This window comes from Sceloporus occidentalis, unplaced genomic scaffold (assembly GCF_023333645.1).
Source record: "Sceloporus occidentalis isolate IW3139 unplaced genomic scaffold, rSceOcc1.0.p SCAF_3, whole genome shotgun sequence".
In the NCBI taxonomy this organism is placed as follows: Eukaryota; Metazoa; Chordata; class Lepidosauria; order Squamata; family Phrynosomatidae; genus Sceloporus; species Sceloporus occidentalis.
This window is the reverse complement of record NW_028316983.1, coordinates 182,938,606-182,963,741: the sequence shown is the minus strand read 5'-3', so window position 1 is coordinate 182,963,741 and position 25,136 is coordinate 182,938,606. Positions and strand designations below refer to the sequence as shown.

Here is a 25,136-nt window from a genome sequence, read left to right as displayed (position 1 = left end):
CTGGAAGATATCATAAGGGTCATTTAGACCAACCCTCTGGATTGCATGAACAAACAACTAAAGCAAGTTAGAGCAGTGGACATCCAACCTCTCCCTAAAGACATCCAAAGAAGAAGAATCTACCACTCTGTGAGACAATAAACCTCTTCTGCATTAGGTTCTATACAGAAGAGAAACATCTGTGATTTTCCATAGTAGCTGCACTAAGATGATTTTATATCTCTCAAAATGCAAGAAAAATAGCAAAAAACATTGCCATCTCCAGCAAGGCTTATTAATCCCATTTGGGAAGCATTTTTCTCATGTGGCAAAGCATATGTAGAGCAGTCCTCTTTCACTGGAAAAGCAGTTTTTAATGCATATTCATGGCACTGGTAGCTTTAACATTTCTGTATACACATGTAATTTTATATTTTGGGCCCAAAGGTTTTTTTTTTAAAGTTACAGAAATAAGCATACAAACATACCACATATTCACTTTCAAACTGTGCATTGCACAGTCCTGCATCTTCTTGCGCTGCCTTTTTAATGATCTTTCTGCAGATAAGCCATATGGTGAGACTGGCAATGAACATGCCAATATCAGGAACAAAAATTCGGATCCCATTGCCAGGGTCTGCCTCTTTAACACTGTATGGAAGAGAAAGAGAGATTGGGGGGAAGGCAATATAAGTTATTACCATCATCATCATTAAAAAATATTTCTATATAATTTCTCAGTAGTTTACTACACTGCCATCAACCAATACAATATAACATGATAATAAAATTTACTAGCAATTACAAAAACAGCTCAGGACTGGAAAAAATCAAAGGTATTGTTTTTGAAACCGCAAGTACTTTACAATTCTATTCACAGAAAGTAATGTCAAATAATGAATATATTGAAAAATACTATCAGTGTTTGTTAAGCTTAATAATGGTGTGAATGAAGTTTAATAATGATGTTTAGGTATATGAGGATAGTCAATTTACTCATTTTATATTATTTCAATGTTGTTTTAATATGTGTACATCTTTTTTGTTCTTTTAATTGATATGTTTTTTGACCAAGGTCTTTAAAACTAATGTTTGTTTATTAATTGTTGTTGTTCCCCACTTTAATCTGTGGTGAGAGGTGGGTAAGAAATAATAATAATAATAATAATAATAATAATAATAATAATATAAGGATTCAGCTTCAGCTTATTGAATCCCATTTGGCTCACTACTACATTCATTTCATTTGGCTGAATTAATTAATTAATTAATTAATTAACCTCCAATATGATTTTAGGTTCAACATTCACCTGCACTGAATACAAATTCTTACCAAAACAAGAAAATGCACTGAAAATAAAACACTAGATCACCATTCTGCACAGTATCATATTGGTGCTATCACTCAGATCCATCAAAGCATCATAAACAGAGGACACAAATTTATTCCTGATATTACAGTGTAGAAAACGTTTGGTCAACTAAGTAAAGTAAGGCATGGAGGATAAAATCAGAAAAATATAAAATCTGAATTATAAAAAAAGGATCAGCTCAAACATTGGCAGGCATAAAACATCCAAATCTCTTGAAGAACATGTACAGTAAAGTCTTGATAATTTCATGTATTTTGAACCAAGTGTACATCTCACTTTCCCTTGCAGCTACATTGTGAGGGAAAAACCTGTTTGGCAAAGTTCACCCAGATATCAACCAAACGTTTACCAAATGTTTGCTTTCCAAACATCGTTATGCATAGCACTCCAATTTAACAACTTGCATGTATGTGCCAAGTTTGGCAGTCTCATTACTGACATAAAGCATGCAACATTTATAGCTCTGTGATGCATACAAAAAGCAGACTATTGCCAAATCTAGATTGAGACACTCCCCTCTATGCTATTTCTTTATGCCTCATTTGTTTTCTATACAAGCCAAATTAGGTGTTCAGTGCACTGCCCAGAGATCCTTTTTTAAAAAAAATAACAACATTGGGCCTCCTGCTGAGCCCTATTATCATAACTACAGAGGATCTCAATCCTATATTCTTTGCATGATCCGTAGTCGTGCATATAGTTCTAAGGTTATTTATTTTTGACGGGCCAGGAGTGTGTCTGGAGCAGTAAAAAAGCAGAACAAAAAAAAAAAGGTCCCACTCAAATGCTCAGAGGTGGGGGATCGATTATCTTAGGCAACGGAGTGGGTAGAAAGAAAGGAATTGGTTGAGTTAAACAATAAAACATATTTACAATTTTTATAGTAAATGATCTTGAATGGCTGAATATTCTTAGAAGAAAAAGATCATTACATAAGATAAAAGAGATTTCACAACAGATATTTAGAAAGCACTGCTGATGAAACCTGGAAAGCAGTTCCCGGAGCAAAGAAATTACAAGAGCTAAAGGTGGGATCTTTCCCTGCCATGCCTTAAGATGAAAAAGGAATGTTTGGTCCTTCATATGCTGTTTGCCTTCAAATTCCCAAAAACCCGTCAGCATCACAAATGATGGGACCTGTAGTCAAACAATATGTATCCAATAACATTTATATCTTGGAGAGACATAAAAGATATATAGAAAGAATAAGAGGAGCATTCCTGCAGAGATTTACAGCCTTGAACATACCAGAGTTTACAGTGTTATGGCAACTACCAACCAATGTGAGAAGCAAATTATATCAGATGTGGTTAAGGATTTGGACTTGTACGTATGTATGTGCATTTAGCACCTGCTGACTTATGGCAACCCCATTTATTACATATGGTTTTCTTAGGCAATGAATACTCAGAGGTGATTTGCCAATTCTTAACTCTCATACAACTTAGTAATTGTTCAGACTCTCCCAATGTGAGATTTAATCTAGGTATTTGTACTTGCAGGAATCACATTTTAATTCAAGAATTCAAGGACTTAATTGGCCAGATGGACTTATGTTTCAAAATGGCTTCAGGCAGACCCAAGGGCAAAGTCTAGCACAAAAACTCACTGTTTACTTAAGGTGTATTCTTACAAGTCTCCTGCCAATAGCCAGTATATTCATAGCTGATATTACAGGTTGGTCTTTACCAAACTTTCCATCATATATCAGCATCTGATGTGTACTACAATCCACCAAACCATGTAGTGAAAAGATACAAATTAGCTCATATTGGGTAGTTTGGTTGCGTGTATGAGCTTTGAAAATGCCATAAGCACAAAGCAGAAACTAATCAAATCAATGTGGAGGGAATAATTCAAGTTGAGCCCAACCACAAACTGCAGATCATCAGACATAATTGCAGTAATCTATACAATATGTTAAGAGATTACACTGGGTAAAAATTACCTTCTTTCACAGATGGCAAAAACTGATGCTGAGAAAATATTCTTCATGGTAGGAACAGCAACTACCACCAACAAAATAATTGGTACTAAAAGAAGTGCACCCAATAAAAATGCAACCAGATAAGCACAAATACTCCACCCCCGATATACAAACATACATACACACACACACTAATATGGTGACAGAGGGAGAATGCATATGCAGAGAAGAGGTTCAACATGCACTGGAATTCAGGACATGTCGAGCTGATGCAACAGCAACCAGAAAGACAGTTTTCCATGTAAGAAAATGAAGGTTGCAAGTCTCCATCAGTTCAAATGGTCTCTTTGAGATCTGAGAAAGAAAGGCCCTGTTCTGATAGGGAAAGGAAGAACACAAGGATGTGTGGTATTCAGGCTCAGGATGAAAACAGCCCACGACAAGTGAGAAAGGAAAGAAAGGTGGTCCACTTGAGCTGATAAGACTATCAGGTAAAGAGACAAAGGGACGATTCTAGGATAGCCCAGATCAGTGATGACAAGGAAGTCAGGAGAAGAACTTTCAGGCTGTTACGCAGAGAGTCTCAAGATGTGGGTGTTGAATCTGACCTCTGTGAATGGTGAGGAAATCTGGTCAGGACAGAAGGAGGAGGAAGGTGCTGTTTGACAACAGGAGGAGATGGGGGGGGAGCATAGTTACCATGGCCACCACAGTCACAAGAACTCACCTTACTTCATTGGTCCAAAACGAAGGTTATTTGTACACAGAGAGGGAATGGGTGGAAGGCATACAGAATCTGCCCCCCTCCCCCAATGGTAGAGGAACATTTCCCCAACAAAATTCAGGTTGTGGTCTAAGCCCTGAAAAGAAGATCTGACAGTAGGTGCTGGGTGCACTTGTGAACAGGTATAACGTCGTGTATTCCAGTGGCCGCATATGGGATGGGTGGCTTGTGGATGGAGACACCATTCATGGCAGGACACCAGAGTCCTGGTGAGGGTGTCTGTTAACATTTTTTGTTTTCCAGATAGCTTTATCGCTGAGATGGTACTAGAAAGGAGAATGTACCAATTCCTGAGTCTGAGGTAGAGGATGTAATCTGAGCATGTTCCCACCTGCTTTTTGAGGTAGTATATGATGGTCATACATTCTGTAACTACCTGTACTATTGCTCATGAATATGGGCAGGAAGGATTTGAAGGCTTTCTTGACTTCCAACAATTCAAGTAGATTAATGTGGAGGAGCTTTTCATCCTTGGACCACCGACCCTGAATGGTGAGGCCAGAGCAACCCACTCCTGAGGGAGGTCTCTGCTGTGATACTGATATCCAGCTGGAGGGATAGAAGGGTAGGCCTGCTCAAACATTGTCAGGTTGGAGCTACCATGCCAGCAATTGATGGATGGATCTCAGTGTCATGAGATGGAGATGAGGAGGGTTGGGGTCAGAGCTAAAATTGGAGAGAAACCAGGCTTGTAAGGGTTATATCCAAAGGCGGGATTATGGAGTTAGAGTCATCGCCGAAGCCATGAAGCATGGGACAACTTGTACTTGCTGTACTGACAATCGGTGCATGTGATGCTCAAGGATCAACTTGAGCAGTGTTTGACACCGATCTAATGGGAGATAAGCCATGGCCATGTGAGAGTCAAGCATGTCTCCTATGAAGTGGACACTTCATAAGAACAAAGGAAGATTTTTTGGTGGTTCACAACCAGACTGAGGAAATGAAGGAGGCTGAGGGTGAGATCGATACCATCCAGGAGGTTTGATCTTTAATTCATTACGAGGAGCCAGCTGGTTATATAAGGGTATACAATAACCCCTTGTCATCTCAGATATGTTGCTACGATAGCCATACACTTTATGAAGATGCTGGGGGCCATGGAGAGCCTTAATGGAAGGATATTGAAATGGTATGCCTGGTCTCCAATGGCAAAGGAGAGATGTGGCAAGCGATTGTCAGATTGCAATATGGAAATATGCGTACTTCAGGTATAGAGTGGAGAATTAATACTGGTGCTGCAATAAAGGGAGGATAATGGGAAGGGTGATCATCCTAAATTATCTGGGGATGCTGTACTCATTGACTCCTCAATGATCAAGTGTTGGGTGGAGGCCACTGTCCCATTTGAAAATGATAAAATAGCAGGAGAAGAAGCTTGGAAGGATGTCAGAAGGATGGACAAACTTGGTGGCTCCTTTTAAAGCAGGCTGTGAGACAAAGTGGTATGCTGAATGGTCCCAGTAGGAGGAAAGGTGTTTCTATTGTGTATCATTGAGCCAAAGGATCTCTACTGGGTTTGGTAGGGTTGAGACCAAGTCTGACGAAAGCATGAAAATTGCTGGCTTTGGGTAATAAAAACCAAGCTTAAAGGCAGTGTTTCACTTTTTTTATTGTACTCAAGTTGATCATCTGTCTTACTGTTGAACAGGCCTTTTTAATTGAATGAAAGGTCTTCTACTGAATGGAAGGTCTTGTTGTGAGAGGTTCCAGTATCCATTTCTGCAGAGGGCAATGAAGCCAACTAAATTCTTGGTGCTGCAATCTAAATTCAGTTGTTGGGCTGAATTCAGTTGCTGGGCTGCCAAGGAGTGGGCTTCTGTTTTTAGTGTTCCTGCAAGACACCTGCCCTACTCTTGCAATTTCTCAAGAAGGAGATCATACGTTCCCGTTAGTGTTGTTGGTAATCCCCTAAATGAGCAATATAGTTGCAGATGTGAAAGAAGGGGGCAGATGTCAAATAACATTTATTGGGTATAAGATCAAATTGTCTATATTTCTTTTTCTTATGGAGACCTTAGTCAGCCTTACGAGTGACATTCTGAAGGTCAAGAGATCAACCCTGAGTTAGGGGTCTGTCCACCGTAGCTCCCATTCTGTAGGAGGACTGAGTCAATATGGTCAATATTGAGGTAGTCAGTATGGAGGAAGTAGATACTGAGGCATGCTTTTTTGGTGGCAGTGCCATTAAAATGGACTCCTGTAGGGACTGTTTTATCAAGATGTGGATGGATAAACTCAATACTGATGAGGCCAACTGGGTTCTCATCTGTGTGGGTGATTGTCTAGAGCCCAACAAGATTTGCTCATAATGGAGGCCCTTGAGTCAGGAGGAGTGGTTTCTACAGGCCTGTGAAGTAAAAGCTTTACAGTGCAAACAAGAAGTGACATTATGGGCTTCTCCAAGGCAGTAAAGGCCTTACAGTGCACACAAGTATTGACATTATAGGCTTCTGCAAAGCAGAGTAGGCAGCAGAAGTGCCTGTTGCAGTCTGGTATTTTAGCCCCACAAGTTGTGCACTTTTTTAAAAGAACCAGTGGAGGACGTGGTTCAGAAATTTGGGAGACCTAAAGATATTCACAAAGAGATGGTCAAGAAAGCCAAGATCAAACCAATAATTCTGAAAGAAATAGTGTTTCCAAAGAGTTGTGGATAAGCAGGCCAAAGTCATACACATGGTTGAAAATGAAAGCAAAAGCTCTAGTACTGTGTCCATATGAAGCTGCAGATGTGGTGGAAAGAAAGGAACTGAGGTCTCTGGGGGGAACAGAAGTTTAAGGCTGCCATGAGGTAGCCAAAGTTATTTCTAATAGCTCTATAGGTTTTGAACAAGCTCTGCGCAGTCGCAGAAAGACCATATGTGTGAGTTACAGAGACCACAAAGAAGTGTGTGTGTGTGTGTGTGTATAAAAATAAAGAACAAGAGCAACATTCATCCCTCTGTTTCTCATAACCAGGCATGTGAGGAACAAAATGCAGAAGTCATGTTTTCCTCAGTCAGTTGGCAATTCTGAGCATACATATGCTGCTGGATTTAATTCTGTTAGGAAACTGGACCCAAATCAAAATTGTGTTTAAAATTCCATTAGTATAGCTTGCATACAACAGTTTATGGACATTTTTGACCATTTTATGTATGTAAATTAACTAAATTTTCTGCCCTGAATAATAATAATAATAATAATAATAATAATAATAATAATAATAATTTATTTATATACTGCTTTTCCAGCAGATCAAAGCGGTTTACAGAATTGATAAAAAATACATATCTCAACATATCACACATAGACATTCAGTTCAATAAAAATTTTAAGATCTACATGCAACAAGCATAAAATCTATCAATCGCAGAATCTATCAGTTGGATCCTAAGATGAACTTCCATCCATGCCTTTACACAAGACACCCTAATGAAAAATTGTCAGCTGCAGCATGATCACTTTTTCTTATCAATTTGAAATTTGCACAAGAAACCTGTGTGCAAAACTAGTCACTTTCTCCTTTATTAAATAGTGTATACACACACAAATGAAGAATTATTGAATTATTGACATTTTTTTTAAAAAATAAGCAAACTAGCCATCCAATGTTTATACTTTGTAAAAGTTTATGGAGTGAGGCAGCAGCAACTGTAATTTGAAAAAAAAAGTCTACGCATTAAGCTATGTTTCTGTAAAGAAAAAAAAGGAGTATCAAAACTGCTCACCATCTTTTTTTCATTCTCTCTTGTGAAAACTGCAATCTAGTTTAAGGATGTACAGCATAGTGGATTTTTTGCTTACGTCATGAATTTGTTCCATTGTTTCTAAATTTAAACACCTTTTAACAGACACATATGTCATTTAAGTACATTGTTTTCCCTCTGCATCCGTATTTCCAAACATACATTCCTCCTGAAATACATATTTTAAAATGCTCTTTGATACATTTTTCAGTTAACTGAAGGATATCCTTAGAACATTCAATGAAGTTCAAGAGTCAGTGGGCAAGTAAATTCTAATTTCCACATTAGTGTGAGAGATGGCCACATCAGGTCATATGGGAATTCATAAAAGTTGAATTTATTAGACTTACCCAATTCACTTTACTAGCTCTCTGTTCTCTGCATGGAATCATACAAACCTTAGAGAATTAACAGCAGTGACCGAAATGCAGTAGGCAATTCTACACCAATCTTTTTGGGGAAAGGAAGTGTTAGTGTTGGGCAGTGTGCTTTTAATATTAAGTGAATTATGTCCTGCTGGAGGGAACCAATTGTAGTTATACTGCTAAGGCATAAATAAAACATTAATTATATGCAATCATATATTTCACTAGGAGCATATATACCTCATGGGGCAGCATGCTTTATTTCAGAAGCCTTGGACAGTTTATGTAACCACAGTGTACTAACAGCCATGTTGACCACTGTTGATTGTTAGCACTCAGGTTGGTATTTGAGTTATCTTTATGAATTTATTCATGAACAAAAGACAAAGAACAACAAAATTTTTGACAAATCATTAAAGTATGCTGTCTATAGCACTTGGAATAAACTGCAACATTGAATTGCTCTCCAGATTCAAACAAAGAACAGTTCACATACTGCTTTTGGTAAGTGTACCACTATATGTTCTTCAGCTACTGGTGTCCACAGGAGGTTAGTGTGTGCCAAGAAAAACATTGGCAACAGTCAAACAATTCAGTGCTCAAACAACACCAGAAATCAGACACTTGTTTCCATCCAAGACCCTGAATGAAATGTCATGAGAAAGAGCTGAAATTAATTTAGTTGAAAAGAAAATAAGCACACAGAGCATCAGGAGCAGAGTCACTTAGAAATCCTCTGCAAATATTTTGCCAAATGCTCTACCAAGGCACACAAAGAAAAGCAATGTTTTGTAGCAGAACTTCTTTTTCTTGAACAAATATAATAGAAATGCAGTACTGCATTTGGTAAATGTTGCATTTACTCCAGTATGTGCCATCTACCTGGGACATCTTTCTGATTTTTCCAGGTTATTTAGAACCATCAAATCTGCTTAGTTTTGCCATTCATCATGAAAACATTAAATTTTGAATTGTTTTTCTCCACAGCTATTGCATATTTAAATGGCACTCAGTTTTTAAATGTTCAGTAAGAAGCTAAAGATTCACAATATGTAGCACTTTTCTGTGCCATTTACTACAGGACTCATGTGTACATGAGAATGCATATACCCTTCCCTTCCCTTCATTCTCTTTCCTTTTCTATGCTTCCTGTCTCTCAGTATGGAAACCAAAGAGGCTTACAGACTAAGGCCTGGTTCAGACCGCCACTTTGCAGTGGCCTGGGCCAAAATTAAGCCTTGGGAGAGCGGAGCATCTACATGCTCCACGTTGTCTCAACGCCATTTTGGGTGCCCACGCATTCAGACAGCATGCACGACAATGACATGCCTTGTGCGCGGTGTCCAAATAGGGCGCCACACAAGAGACATCACCACACCACTTCAGGGCGCTAAGGGAGTGGATCATTGCCGTACCCGTGCAGTTGCTGCAGCAATGATCCGGGTCAGAAAGGGCAGCATGTACCAGGCCTAAGTTAAAACAACACATTTCAAAAACTTTTTTAAAAATAATTATGCAATACTTTTAAAATACTAATTTAAGAAAGTTTTTAAAATATTTAAAACATAGGAATCAAGACAAAAGTACAGCAGTTCCCTTCATTAAAAGACCTTTCTGCAACAACCAGATAACAACAAAAGGCCACAAAGTTTTTTGCCTGCCGATGGAAAAGAGTAGCAAGGGGGACAACTTATTGGTTGTCTGCACTGGCAAAATAAAGCAGCTTCAAACCAACTCGAAGTCTAACTGTTCAGACAACATACTTTGCTAAACCAAGTGGAAATTGACATGAAGCCATGCTCCAGGACTAACCACCAGAGCAAAAAGAAATTCTGATACTCTGCTTTAATGCAGAAAATGTACACCATTGCACTAGCATATAAACAGGACAGCATGAGTGTGGGAATGTGGGAGAGCCCAGACAGTGTATGGAAATGATTGTGCTTTGCCAATGAGTCAGTGGGTGCATTGATGCACTGTACGGGTGATGTATTATTTCTGCAACTGTGTGGCTGGTGGTTGTGTTATGGCAGCTGGGCAAGAAAAGGGAGGGAATTGCTGATCTCAGGTGGTGTATTTGTGTGATGGTGTGCATGAATGGTCTGAGGCCAAAGAAATCCAAACTCAGACTGCACCTGGGTGTTTGGCCCACCTTTGGAGTAGGCCATATGGACAGTGAGGCTTTCACTCTCTTTCATAAAAACTAGGATTGGCCCAGTTTTCCCTGTCCATCTCCTCAGCTTCCTAGTCTTCCTTAAGTAGAAATTCTGAAGCTTGGAAGCAGTCAACATAATGAAACCTCTCTTCTATAACTTCACCAAACATGTCTGTGATGGTGATGAAATCAAGACTAAGCCTACCTTAAAATTGAGGTAGGCTAATATAGGGAGATATGAGCTTTCAGACAGTCTGAACAACAGTTGTTCAGGCTCTAAATGTCATATAGACCACGAACCTGAGATTTCAGGGGAAGTGTAACATCATCCAGCATGATTGCAAAGCTTAAAATAGAAATTTAGCATCTGGAAACATGATACAATTTTGATATGTATCTGACAGAATAATTGAGAAGTTCATATTTCACAAAGTCATTAAATTGCAAGAAGACAAGTTTCTAAATATGTTGCACATTTCTATAGCATTTTGGACAGAAGCATGGACTGCTGAGGTGATGCTATGCACAAAGTCATTAAAATTGACAGTGGATGTATAAGTTTTATTATTAACACCATCAAAAATAACAGCAGTATGTAACTAGCAACTAGCTAATTCTTTCTGAATTGTGAAGTTGAAGGATTTCACAGCTGGAATCCATAGTTTTTTGTGGGGTTTTGGGGCTATGTGGTCATGTTCTGGAAGAGTTTATTCCTGACATTTTGCCAGCATCTGTGGCTGGCATCTTCAGAGAATGCTGGCACGGGAGTGAGTAGGATATATATATTTACTGTGTGACCCTTGGTAGGGAGGAAGTGATTTACATGTTAATCTCTGTCTTGATCTATTGTTGAATGGCAAGGCCTCAGGGTGTCTATTTAATTAATGATCCATTGTCTGCTGGGAAGTCTCCCTGACCATGGATGGTTTTCATTTGTGGTCAGGGTCCCAGCAGACAATGGATATCCTCCCACCTGAGGCCCTGCTATCAACAACAGAACAATACACAGATTAACATGGAAATCACTCCTTCCTACCCAGGGTCATACAGTGTGTGTGTGTGTGTGTGTGTGTGTGTGTGTGTGTGTACACATACACACAGTATATATCCAATTGTCTTCCATGCCAGCATTCTCTGAAGATGCCAGCCCCAGATGCTGGCAAAACGTCAGGAATAAACTTTTCTTAAACATGGCCACACAGCCCAGAAAACCCACAAAAAACGATAACTAACTACCCTCCAATTAACTAGCTGCATATTACGAGGTCATAATTTAAATCAGTACTTAGATCAGTACAAATGTACCATTACCTTCTTATTTCCAGCCATTTGTTGGCATTGCTGGCATATCAAGTCTGTCAAATTGGTGTAGCCACATGGAAATGTCTCTGAGAAAGGCAATTCGCCCCCTTCAGAAGCAGTGCTTAAGGGAACCAATAAGGTAGAGTATTTTTAAAATTAGATTTAATTGCTCCATGTATATTTGCAAACTTGATTAAATGAGTTTTAACTGACACTGCATAATTGGTTGATCCTCCCACATTGCAAGGCACTGTCACTACATTTTCTATGCAGAAGTATGTTGCATTCACTTCCACTGTTATACCACTATAAATATGAACTTCATACACAAATAATATAAAGTCAGGGAAATATTGTGACAAATGAAGGACTGAATTTGCCTCAATGGATATAAAATATCTCCTTCATACACCGGACACACACACACACACACATTCAGGGTTATTTTAATAAGAACAGGTTGTCAAGAGAAACATGCTATGGGCATCAATTGGTATAGTGACACACAGCTTAGTGACATGTTGAATGCCAAGATTTTTGTCCTTAGAATGCTATAGTTCTCTTGGCAAAAAATCTCTCTATGTCATCTAACATGATATTGTGAATCTAGGCTGTTAAACTAGAGTTTCTCAAGAGGTAATATTTCTGTTTCACTTGGCAATCTACCTGCTGTGCTTAAACTGTTAATGAAAAAAAAATTAGCTGACTTGAGTAAAAGAATACAAAAAATTCTTTGAATTATGTTCATTTATGTTCTCATTGTGTGGATATAAAATTTCCAGATTTGTTTAACTTTTTAAAAATTCTTTTACTAAGCCTTCCCTCTAACTCATTAATATGTCCCAAGAAATCAGTACTTTTATGCTAGTAGGGCCATGTTTAGTAGCATGAGATACATTTTTCTGCTGTCTGCCTTTTTTGCCAAACACCTGACTATTAAAGTAGGTGTGGACACTGTATCTACATTGGCAATCACATACATTGTGACACTGATAGGAAAAGGCAGCTGTAGTTTCCCTTTCACCTTCTGGTTAAAGAAGTGCTTCCAATCTAACAATCAACTGCATAAGGGAAGATGAATTGCAGTTTGACATAGCAACCAAATGCAGAAAAAATCATGCATTCTCTGTACAACTCAAATGAATTTCCACATTTAAATTGTGGAAACAGGCTGCACACAGACATTATCAGCTTCAGCTGATTCGCCAGCTGCGACCCTTTCTGGAACGGGAAAACCTAGAAATGGTTGTACACTCACTGGTAACCTCTCATCTTGATTTCTGCAATGCGCTTTATTTGGGGCAACCCTCATGTCATGCTCGGAAACTGCAGTTGGTACAAAATATGGCAGCCAGATTGGTAACAGGGAGTTCAAAATTTGAATCCATTACACCTATTTTAAAATCCCTACACTGGCTCCCCATTTGCTTCCGGGCACAGTATAAGGTGTTGGTTATTACCTATAAAGCCCTAAATGGCTTGGGTCCAACATACCTGAGGGAATGCCTCTTCCCATATAATTCTTCCTGCACGCTCAGGTCCTCTGGGATGAATCTATTGCAGTCAGAGAGAACTAGACTTGTAACCACTTCCCAGAGGTTTTCTGCTGCCACTCCAAAAAATCTGGAATGATTTACTGGATGAGATCCGCCAAATAACATCTTTAGATGCCTTGAAGAAGGCAATAAAAACGGATCTTTTCCAGCGAGCCTTCCCGAATTGACTTCCAATTTTTCCACTTACCTAATTGTTCCCATTGGATTGAATGATCTTGATTGATTTTATTGGCCCTCGGTTGGGAATTGTTTTATTGTTTTATAGGGTGGGAGGGAGTTTGAGAACTTGAAATGTAATATGTCTTTTAACTATTGTTTCTGTGTTTTGCTTTGTTTGACTTGATTTTATTGTGTTTGATATCTTGTTACCCGCCTTGATCCAATACAGGGAGAGGTGGGATAATATAATAATAATAATAATAATAATAATAATAATAATAATAAGGGATTGTATGGTGGGTGAATTCACAGCAGACGGTTTCTATACATCAGACAAGAACATGCCAATGCGATTCTAGGCTGCATCAGAATGGCAGGGGTTTCTAGAAAGAAAGATTGATAGTGGTACTGCTGACCTTCCTGTTTATGTTCCTATAATCCCATTTGTTATAAACATTCTATCTCATGTAATTCTTCTTAATTACCTCTGAATATTTTTTTTTAATCTGTCACTTTGTATGTCCTGTTTACTTATACTCAGGTTGGGAAGCATCCATAACACTGAATGGTCTCATGAGCCACTTGTGAATACGCCTACCAGGATATCATGGAATCAGTTTAAAAACATGATGATGTTAAGGGGGAGCTAGCAGTCCTGGTACATGATGTGGGCTTTGATCCTAAACAAACTTGAGCATAAATATCCACTAAAGTTAGTGCAAGAGGGAGAAATGAGAAAAGGCTGTTCTTTCTGTTATAACTGATAGTCTCTACTTGCTATGCAAAAAACTCCTGAACATTATATACTGTAGTTATTCTAGGGGGCATTCACACTTACTTTTTTGTACCAAGGAGATGTGGATCTCTGCAGTGATGCGAAACTAAATTGATGTTCCCACTATGCTTACCACAGTTGAATCTCTCCAAGGCATTTTAACCTGGTCTGGCATTCACACTGGCACTGCTTTACATCAGCATGGTGGTGCCTAATGGCCGGGAATGATCCCAGCGATCAAGATCGATTCAATACCACATTCACACTACTAAAGAGCCAAATCACTGAGGCCCAAAGAAAAAGATGCAGTTAGGTACCTAGTGTAAAAAGCACTGGGTTAAGTCAAATCATGCCAGATGTGTTTGGAATCAGTGTGAACATTGTGGAAATAACCCGTTTTCACACCAGGTTATTTCCGTAGTGAGAATGGGCTCTTAGTCAGCTTGGAATCAAAGGGCACACAGGAGGGCCACACATGATGAGATGTAGACTCATCTTAATCCACAAATGTTTAAATTGGGTATTTACCATAGAAATAATATTGCAGCAGACAAAATATAGTTGGAGAAAATAATGCTAATTTATAATATTGCTGCTTTGACATTGACAAGGAAATCTGTAGCTTTTTACACTCAAAGTTTAGCTATTCAGGCTGCTATAAATTCACAATTAATCACATAAATTACCATAGAGCCATTTTATCATGTACATTCGCCCCTTTGAACTTGTGGGGGATCCGTTCTGGACCCCCCTGCTAATTTGTAATCTTGAGCATATTCAAACCCCATATGCTTGAACGAGGTGCATGCATGCGGGGTTAATGTTAATAGCAGTCGTCCCTCTGCGGATTTCCAAGTCAGCACATTTCAAGTCCGCGGACTTGGAGGGGTGACTTTATTTGGAAACTGCAATCTTATACAGTTACTGAACCTATTCAAAATAATTTTGAAGTTGGGTGCAGATGCCATGGCAAGCTGTAGTCCCTGTGAATGCTCCGTGAATGAGGAAAAGTTTTTGTGACAAAATATGTGGAAGGCAAGACCCCCAGTAAAATTTTCCCTAGATGAAAGGGAAATCCAGAGATCACCCACTTGTGCCCAAAATCCTCACTACTACTGCAGAGAACAGCTGGAATAGTGACAGCCAGTGACAGAATGAGCAAAGGAGGGCTGTAGGTACAACAGCTGGCTCAGCCATGAAAAGTGGCTATATGGACACTAGACTAGCTCCCTCACTTTCTTCATCCTTTGTGATAATTTTAGATTTTAAGATGAATAGGTTTTCAGATTGCAGGTGAGCCTGGACCTCATAAGTGGACTTTTTCATGTGAATAAGAGGGTGAATGGATGTGGATGGAAGAGACTTTGACAGATCATACACAGTTAATCAAGGGATTTTACCAAAGCTGCAGAGAGGTGCAGTAACACGAGAAGCTGGTATTCATGACAAAGAGATACAAAAGACACAGAAGACAAAGTGACATAAAATGGAAACCAGTGCAGAGATCAAAAATTCAAATTAAACCATGAGCACTAGGAATCTTGAAAGCCTGGTAGAAGTGGTGGTAAACTATAAGAACTCTCAACAGCTTCTCCGAGATATATAGCTGCCTGATGTTGAGATGTTAGCATAAAAAGGGAGAAAGAAAGTGAAAAGGAAAAAAAAAAACCATGGAAACACATTTACATCTACCTTATTTTTTCACATGGAGTGTTCACAGATATAAACCCACTTCTTCAGATGCGGTACCAAATGTCAATACTCTTTGAGCTTATGATTTATTTTTAATTTTTGGCCCGTTTGGTCTCTGCAATGTGTCAGCTTTTCAGACTGGCATCCATGGTAGCAACAACTCTAGTTCCATAAAACTGCACTTTTAAAGCAAATAGAGGTGGAAAGACCTGAAGCATAGGAGAGGCCCAAAACAGGGCGGGGGAGAGGGGGGTATAGCACAAGCCATATACAACTAGCCATCAGAACTTCAGCCAAACTTTCTCTGAGCAGGTTCTCACACATTCATATTTAATCAGAAGTCAAATTTTATCATAGGTTATCCATCTTAAAATTTATCCTTCACTTAAGGAAAAACAAATTTATTTTGGGGGACTGTAAGCTAGTCTGAAGTAACATTTATGCTAAATTAAATTAATACCACATTCTGGAGTGTACTCACAGCTGCAGATACAAAAGGACAGTTACTGCATTCAAAATAAAAATAAATCCTAATTTACAATAAGGCTGAACCAATTTGTGGAATGTAATTTGTTACTTTGCTGCTTCTGATTTTTTTCATTTGCTAAGGAGGTATTTGTTTAAAATATAAAGTAAGAAATGTAATTAAGGGTGATTAATTTTAGACAGACTTCTTAAGTGCTCCAGTAATGTTATACTCTCTCAGTAACTTGGAAACTGAATATACTTCAGAGTTGTAAACACTAACAAACCTATCCATGTACACCAGGATCTGGGGACCATTAGAAAAATCTGGCCTGATCTCCATGCCAAACACCCAATAAAGACTCACGCCATAAATGTAAGCCACACTGAAATAATTAGCTGTACAATAGCAAAACAGAAAGTACCCATTTCAGTTTTTTAACTGTCTGAAGCTATACACGTAAAAGATTTTCATAATAATGATGACTACTGCATTGTGTTACAATTACCATAATGATATCACCTCAAAAACAATCAGTAAATTAGCTGGATTCATTTAAATCCATCAAATCCAGATGTATTTCTCCAATATAAAGTATTCATACAAGCCGTTTCTTGGATAGGGAGCTACTTTCTGAAAGCTCCCCATTTCCCTCACCCAAATTTATTCTCTATGCAAAAGCAGCATGTGGAACTCCCCCAAAATACTGGTAGGGTGGCTCAGGCCACCTAAATGGTTGATGCCATTATTTTGGGCAGAACACAGCAACCTTTAAAAAGATCTTCATATCCAACAAACCTTTCTCACAGTGACCAGCCAGATCCCTATGGAAAGCCCATGAGGAGCATGTCAGCACATTAGCCCCAGATACACGTGTGTTCCCCAGCAAGTGATGTTAAGAGGGATACTGGCTACATTACCGCAGCCAGCATCACTAGAAACCATCAACAACCCTTATTCCTCCTTACCTCCTTAACAACCCTTATTCCTCAAGTCTAAACATGAAATTTGTTTATGTTTCATATACACCCTACATACAAGCCTGAATAAAATGTTTTTAAATTTTTATTAACAAACCATAAAATACAAAAAGACAAAAACAAATAATCAAAACAAAAAATAGACATATATATATACATTTTCAAAAAAGAGAAAAAACAGACAAGTTAATAACATACATATACACATATTCTTTCAGTCGCTTAAAAATAAGATTAAAGTAAACTTCCTGGTTGAGATCATCTTATATTGGGTTAATATACCTGACTCCTTATCTATAAATCAATTTTTGAGAACACCTACATCTTCTTCTCATTATCCTCCTATAATTAAAGATAGGTTTTATTTTGGTTCATCATCTTGAATGACTGTAAGTTATTGTTTATTATACCACAACTGATATATATCAATAATTAAACTCAGACAATTTTGATCATTTTAATCATATTTCTAGTTCTCAGGGGAGACAAATATTTTTAGCTCTCAAGTTCTATTCCTTTTTTATTAAGTTTGATTGCCATACTTTCTTACCAGACACCATTCATTTTCTATTTTTTCCATCAAACAGTCTTGAATTAAAGCTGTTAGTTTGCCCATATTCATCATTTCCCATTCATTCTTTGGTGTCTGGAATTTCTCTTTTTAAAAAATATCTAGCATAGGTTATCCTAGCTGATGTTATAAGATACAAAATTACATGCACACATTTGTTTTCTTTCTCCTTATCCAAATTTGAGGTTATGTTCAGTAAATAAAGTTCGTCTTTAAATGGAAATTGGAACTGGAATATGTCTGTTAAAGTCTCATGTATACTTTTCCAAAATGTTTCAGCCTGGTAACATTCCCATCACATGTGAAAAAATGTGCCTGGATGATTCTGACATTTCCAAATCTACAGCGCTATATAAATAAAGCATAATAATAATAATAATAATAATAATAATAATAATAATTTCCAACATTGCTCCGTTCTTGTTTTATATATAGCCTTGAGTCTTGTGGGAGATAGGTACCACCTATGCATCATCTTTGTATAATTTTCTTTAAGGTCCTGACAAAGGGTAAACCTGTTTGTAATCTTCAGCTTTTTTCCTAATCTTCTAAATTTATAATAGGAAAGGACACCACATTGCAAAGTATTACAAGGTTCTTAACAAAATAAATTTAGAACAAGAAGTAATAAAACATACTATGATCAAATGGTCTCAACACATGGGGAGAAATATAAACTGAACAAAATATTTTTAATTGTATCTTCCTCCCTCAAGATATGTATTTTAATACAATTAAAAATATTTTAAATTGTATCTGCATCTTCTCTGTCCTGAATCTCCTGCTAGCTTCAAACCTCCTCCCACTTAAAAACGTCCAAATGTGCAACCATAAAATCCTTTTGTGGTTGTGCCATAGTTTACTTAGGCATTGTATATAGAAATATACAGATTGAGTACCCCTTGTTTAGAAATCCAAAATACTCCAAAAACCAAAATTATCCACATGGCTGGTTGAGCTGCTGACACCTTTGCTTTGGTTCAATGTACACAAACTTTGGACTTTATCACACGGGGCAAATCGGGGGTTTAAAAAGTAATTTTCCCAGGACATTTGCATGACTGTGATATCGCAATTAGAGAAGACTTATCCCAGGAAGAAGCAGGAATGCTCCAGCAAAAAAAAATCATTCACGGGGAAACCCTGTGAATGATTTGTTGTTGGAGCATTCCTAGTTCTTCCCGGGATAAATACTCTCTAAGCGCAATGTGTGGGAAAACGTTGCCATGATCGTGTCAATGTCCCGGGAAAATGACTTTTTAAATCCCCGATTTCCCCCATGTGATAAAATCCTTTGTTTCATGTATAAATAATTAAAAATATTTTGTTCAGACTATGTATGTAAGGTATATGTGAAACATACACAAATTTCATGTTTAGACTTCGGTCCCATTTCCAAGGTATCTAATTATGTATATGCACATATTCCAAAATTTGAAAGAAAGAAAGAAAGAAAGAAAGACAGACAGACTTTTGGGCCCAAGCATTTTGGATAAGGGACACTCAACCTGTATCTTCTCTGTGCTGAATCTCCTGCTAGCTTCATAAATGAAACAAAGACCCATTCTCAAGACAGGTGGTCTAATCAAATCTGTGGTCTCATGTCGACTGCTCACAGAACTGTATCTTAACATTAAAAATGAACTGATATTTTTTCACCGTGTCAGCTTTTACAGTGACTATCTTCCATGTCAATATGAAATGATCAGTACAATTTAAAGAGTGAAAGCTATCTGTTCACAAGAACATTCTTCCAATTAACTTTTAAAGGGAGTTTTAAAATTGTTTTTAAGAAATAAAAAAGTCATAAAATATTGTGGAATAAAAGTGGCATACAGGTACAGTCGGCCCTTCTTATACACGGATTTTTTATACACGGATTCAAGCATACACGGTTTGAAAATGTTCCAAAAAAGTATAAATTTACCTTGATGTTCCATTTTTTATTAGGGACACCATTTTGCTATGTCATTATACTTAATGGGACTTGAGCATACACGGATTTTGTTATACACGGGGGATCTTGGAACCAAACCCCAGCGTATAACAAGGATCCACTGTATATTCCTTTCACTATTTTTCTGAAACAAATTTATGGAACGTGTAGCATTTCTGACATTAAATTTATCCAGATTTCCTAGATCTTTACTGAACAGAAGAAAATAGTAATATAAGACTGTACGAATAACTACAGGGATTTTGTTCTTATCATTCCAGTTTGTTAATGTAGAGACTGTACATCAAGGAGGAGAATCTGTGGCTACTAGATGTTAATGGACTTGAGGTCGATGGTCAATGATACCATGAAGTATAGTCCAACAATGTCTGGAGGACCACAAATTCTCTAATCCCTGGTCTAATTTATGGAAGCTAGTATAATATGCGTTTCCCTCACAGTCAACAGTCACATTCAAATATAAAACAGATTCAACACAGAGCATTACATCCTTAAGAAATATTCCATTATAGGAAAAGAACCTACTGCACAAGCTCACCTGCATTTGAATAGTCTGCCTATGCGCTTTCTTCTTCTGCTCTATTCAGTACTCATCTAGATTTTGAAGTGACTGATCTTGTAACATTAATCTAGGCCCCTGTCACTGTAGTTCTGCCCTGCCATTTACTAGACAATATCTATTTCAACTTGGGATGTTTTATTTTGAATCTTCACTGAGTCTAAAGAGATCAGCCAAAGGGCAAACCACAGTCATCTTCTCTACCAAGCTATTTGCAAACACAGTTTTCATGAAATTAAGAAACAAAACAAATGAGTCATTTAAATAAAGTACACAGATATACAAAATTCTCACTGAGTGTCACACTCTTGGTGACATAAACACAGCAGTTCAAGAAAAGTTAGAATAGGAGCAATGATAAAATATTAATGATATAATATTAATGAGCATGAAGTGAACTTAAAGATTCATTAATGCTGAACTGATAAACATATTTAATTATGATCAAGCCACATTGAACAAAATGAGACTGTCTTCTAAGAAACAATGCATTTCTTTATCTTACCGGTAGATGCTTAAGAAAATTCTGTATTTTGTTTCACCATCTCTAAACCATCTCTCTAAAGCATCTCTAAACCATCATTACTGTTTTTTCTAAACCATCATTACTGTGGACCACTGTTGTTCCATAAACATTAGATTAGATTTGCTTAACAGTCACCAACAAAATCTAGTGATAAGGATGTCATCCTTCCTCTTCTGTGATCTGGAGCTCACAGTACCTCAAGTTGCTTTTCAAAATGGTTTAGAATTAAATCTAGGATAAACAGTTGCATGTGCCACATTGTAGTGCTATGCAGTATTTACAGTATGCTTGCTTTTTAGGGGATTACTGTACACAGTTTTTAAATCATGATTACAGCTGGGGGAAAAGTACCTTTGGAGATTTTTTTTTAATTGTGATTTTTCTTTTGGAGATATTTATTGAGTGCCACCACCTCCAACCTGTAGTTGCTGCATCCCTTTTCACTGAGGGAGGGAAACCTGTCAATGAGCTCCTAATCACACCAGTGCTCAGGTGAAAAATGTTGTTGCCAGGGCAGTTGCAATATTGGCAGTCATGTGATGTCAGTGTCTCCTCTTCTCCCCTGTCCCCCATCCTCCCGCACTATTTCCTAGCAGCCTGATTGCCTTTATTCTTTAAAAACTTATATCATATTAACAGAACTCTGAAACTGTGAAAAAGTAAAAATGAAAATAAAACGAAAAGGCATGCTGAAAAGAGCTTAGAGCAGGGAGGTGGGTCAAGGGGGAGTCTGGATGAGAAAGTGATGAAAGAAGCAGCCTCACTCATGTGATTACCAAGATGTGTGATAATAGCTGTTCTGAAACTAGTAGCTTTCCTTTTTTATAAAAAAAACTGGTGTGATTGCTGAGATATCAGGGTTCATGTGTTAATGTCCATCGTATCTAGTGGGCAACACTTATAGTGACACTTTAAAAACTAGGTCAGACAAATATTAGACATTGATTCTCCCCACACTCCTGATCATAGAGAACACACACCACTTGAATCACTAAGCATGCCAGTTTAAGAAGCTAGTGAGCCACTTTGAATCATCTCACCTGACCAGGATATGTGTCACTGGCTATGTGGATGAGGCACACCAGCCTGCCAGGCTGACTTTAGCTTAGCTCTTGAACAATGGGTACTCCACTATGACAGCAGCAGAAACAAGCCACAACAAACAGCAATAGTAAATACATTGAAACACTGACTGGAGAAGATGCCGCTGTATCTGTGGTGGTAAACAACAGCAAGCTAGAACAGCAGTTTTCTTCCAGGAGAGGAAGTAGTACACAGAAGGGAGAAGCCAGGGCTAGTGAAAGTTGCATACTTTTTGAAAAAGGATATGAGTTACATTTTTTCCTAATCTTTGGAATGCTCCATATATTCGAGGTAGGATGGTTTTGCAATCTCATGGGACCTAAGTTGGTAGGAGTAAGTTCCTTTGGTCTCAGCAGATCTTTTTTCCAAGTTGGCTGTTAGTCACCTCCCTTAGGGACTCTCTCCTGCAGGTTCCTGTTACCTTACACCTAACTTCATTTTGTTTCTCTGCTGACTGTTTAAACATATAAACATAATTTAGCAATTGTGATGTAAGGTAAGCCTTCACATTTAACCAACAACTGCACTGTGACTCAGAATACACAGTAGTTCTTACAGTAAAATCTATGTTTAGTATTTTTTAAAAAAACAACCAAACAAAACATCAACCACACAACCCTGTCAGTTGTGGGAAAAGGCAGTGTCAGTCCTCTCTGCTTTAACCTTTATTTGCAGATGTAAAATAGGAAGTCTTTAACATGACTAATGCAGAGCATGGAGACTGAATTAAACCCATCATCCTGGTGCTGTCTCACCAATGTGACAGAGCCTTTTCCCCTGCCCTTTCCCTTGCAATCTTTGGTACCATCTGAAAACTAGCTTCAGAGGGTTTTCCTAGCCTTCCAGAACAGGTTTTGGGGATGCACAGAGGTTGCAATAGGAAATGAAGATCATCTGTTCCTGCAGTAAGAAGTGAAGATCATCCCTTCCTGATTTCAATATGTATTTCTTATTTAGCAGATTTTTCAAAATATTTTTCTAGTGTGTCATAAAGAATGTAGCAGTGTTTAGAATGGAATGTGGGAAAGTTGGATTTATTGTCTGTTTCACAACTGAATCAAGACACATCAAAATCCTGAATCAAGTCCACCAGGGGGATGATGGGTTTGATGCAAAATCATTAGGTCCAGGGTGTAAAATTACAAAGCATTACCAACTGGATTCAGCTTTGTACGTAGGAGAGATAAAGGTAAATCCTTACCTTTCAAATCCAATTTGCCGTAGTGTTTTCTCCCATGTTGAACCTATAGAAAAAGGAAGAAAACACATTAAATTCATCTTCTGTATTTCTGTTTTCCCCCATTTGATATACAAACTTTAAAAATAGCACCATGCCAGTCCGTCTCATGCTGCCTGGTGATCAAGAAAACTAGTAAAGGGCCATGCCATATTGGCACAGCTTTACCTATGTCAAACAAGATCCTGAAGTGTAAAGATCACTGAACATTACATTTAGGATTGTCCATGTCATTGTCTCTCTCATCTTTATGTATAGTTGTGAAAATTCGACTGTGAAGAAATCTGACAGGAAGAAAATTAAGTCATTTGAATTGTAATGCTGAAAGAAGGTTCTACGGATACTGTGGACAGTAAAATGAAAAATAAATGGGTCCTAGAGCAAATCAAAAAGCTAAGATGATTAAACTGAGACTGTTGTACTTTGGCCATATCATGAGAAGACATGACTCACTACAAAAGACAATAATGTAGAGGTAGAAGGCACTAGGAGAGAGGAAGACCACATTTCAGATGGATAGACTCAATCTAGGAAGCCACGGCCATGAGTTTGCAAGATCTGAGTATGGTTGTTGATAGGGTGACATCTCATTCATGGGGTCATCGTAAGTCAAAGTTGATGTCACAGTTGTTAACAACATCTATGTCAGTGGCAACCTGAAGGAAGAGCCAGATCATGAGCTTCTTTTAGATGGTTCTGAGCTTCAGATATTACCCTTGTGCAAGAAGAATGATCACCACAGGACATCTCCCATTGTAATGGAGCAACAGGAGTCTTGGGCTCTGATAGCAAAAATTTGGACAATACTCTTTACATTGTTATGTGATTTGCTGAAGATGTTATGATTTTGAAAGTTGAATGAATACTCTTAAATTATGAACTCCTCTAAGTAGCACTTTGCTCTCTTGTTTCCCTCCCCTCCCCACTGTAAAACCAATTATAGAAATGCTTTTATAGTGTAATCCTGGTGTAGTGGTTTGAGTGTTGGACTAGGACACTGGAGAGCAGGGTTCAAATCCTCACATGGCCATAGAAATCCACTAGGTGACCTCGAGCAAGTTCCATTCTCTCAGCCTCAGAGGATGGCAATGGCAAGTCCCCTCTGAAGAACCTTGCCAAGAAAACCCTGTGATAGGTTCACCATAGGGTCACAATAAGTCAGAAGCGACTTGAAGGCACACAACAAAAACAACCTAAATATATTTACTTGGATCACTGTTTTCAAATGAGGTTACACTCAAGTTTTACATATGCACCTTTCAAGACCTTTGTCTTTTGATGTTGAGTAGGCATATGGATGGATGGATGGATGGATGGATGGATGGATGGATGGATGGATGGATGGACAGACTGATGGATGGCTAGTGCATATACATATAACACTACTTTACTGTGATGGTGAAAAAAGCAAATGGTTTTGATTCAGAATACTAATCATAGTAGGCAGTGTATTTTATGGTTTCTTCTCTTACACATATTAAAAGTTCATCATTAAGACATTCACATAACGGTGAAGAAATCTTAAAAAATACATTTATAAAAAAAAGAAATACATTTAAACTAAAAACTGATAGCTCCACTAAGCATAATTGATTTTAACAACCATAATATCAATGTATGTTGTATACAGCTGCATATACCTTCCCCTCCCCATTTTTGTATCTGAATATCCTTGAAATATTGATGAGAAAAAGAGTAATCCAGTGCCTGTGTGTCTAATGAAATGACAGATGGTTGCTTTTTTTCTGACTGAGAAAAGAACAACTTTCATATACAGATTTGTGGTAAATTATAGCTTTATTGCATGTAATGCAGCAAAATCAAGGTCAATGACTGGTTTTCCAATGCACTTACCCACCTTGAAATGCTTTAAGATTTTTGACTACCACAAGAGCCCATCTGATTGTGGAAGCTAAGCATGTTAAGCCCTGGTTAGTATTTTGATGGGATACCATCAATGAA

The 25,136-nt window shown here is 37.9% G+C and overlaps 1 protein-coding gene across 1 annotated transcript in view; it reads right to left on the bottom strand.

The window, feature by feature from the left end:
* LOC149317196 (piezo-type mechanosensitive ion channel component 2-like) overlaps window positions 1–25,136 on the bottom strand; it is a 285,183-nt gene that overhangs the window by 128,597 nt on the left and 131,450 nt on the right. The window contains exons 4-5 of the mRNA XM_089517023.1: window positions 23,139–23,181; window positions 468–630 (exon numbers count right to left, since the gene is read on the bottom strand). Of these exons, the coding sequence (XP_089373149.1) occupies window positions 468–630; window positions 23,139–23,181 (206 nt within the window). The remainder of the gene's footprint in view (window positions 1–467; window positions 631–23,138; window positions 23,182–25,136) is intronic.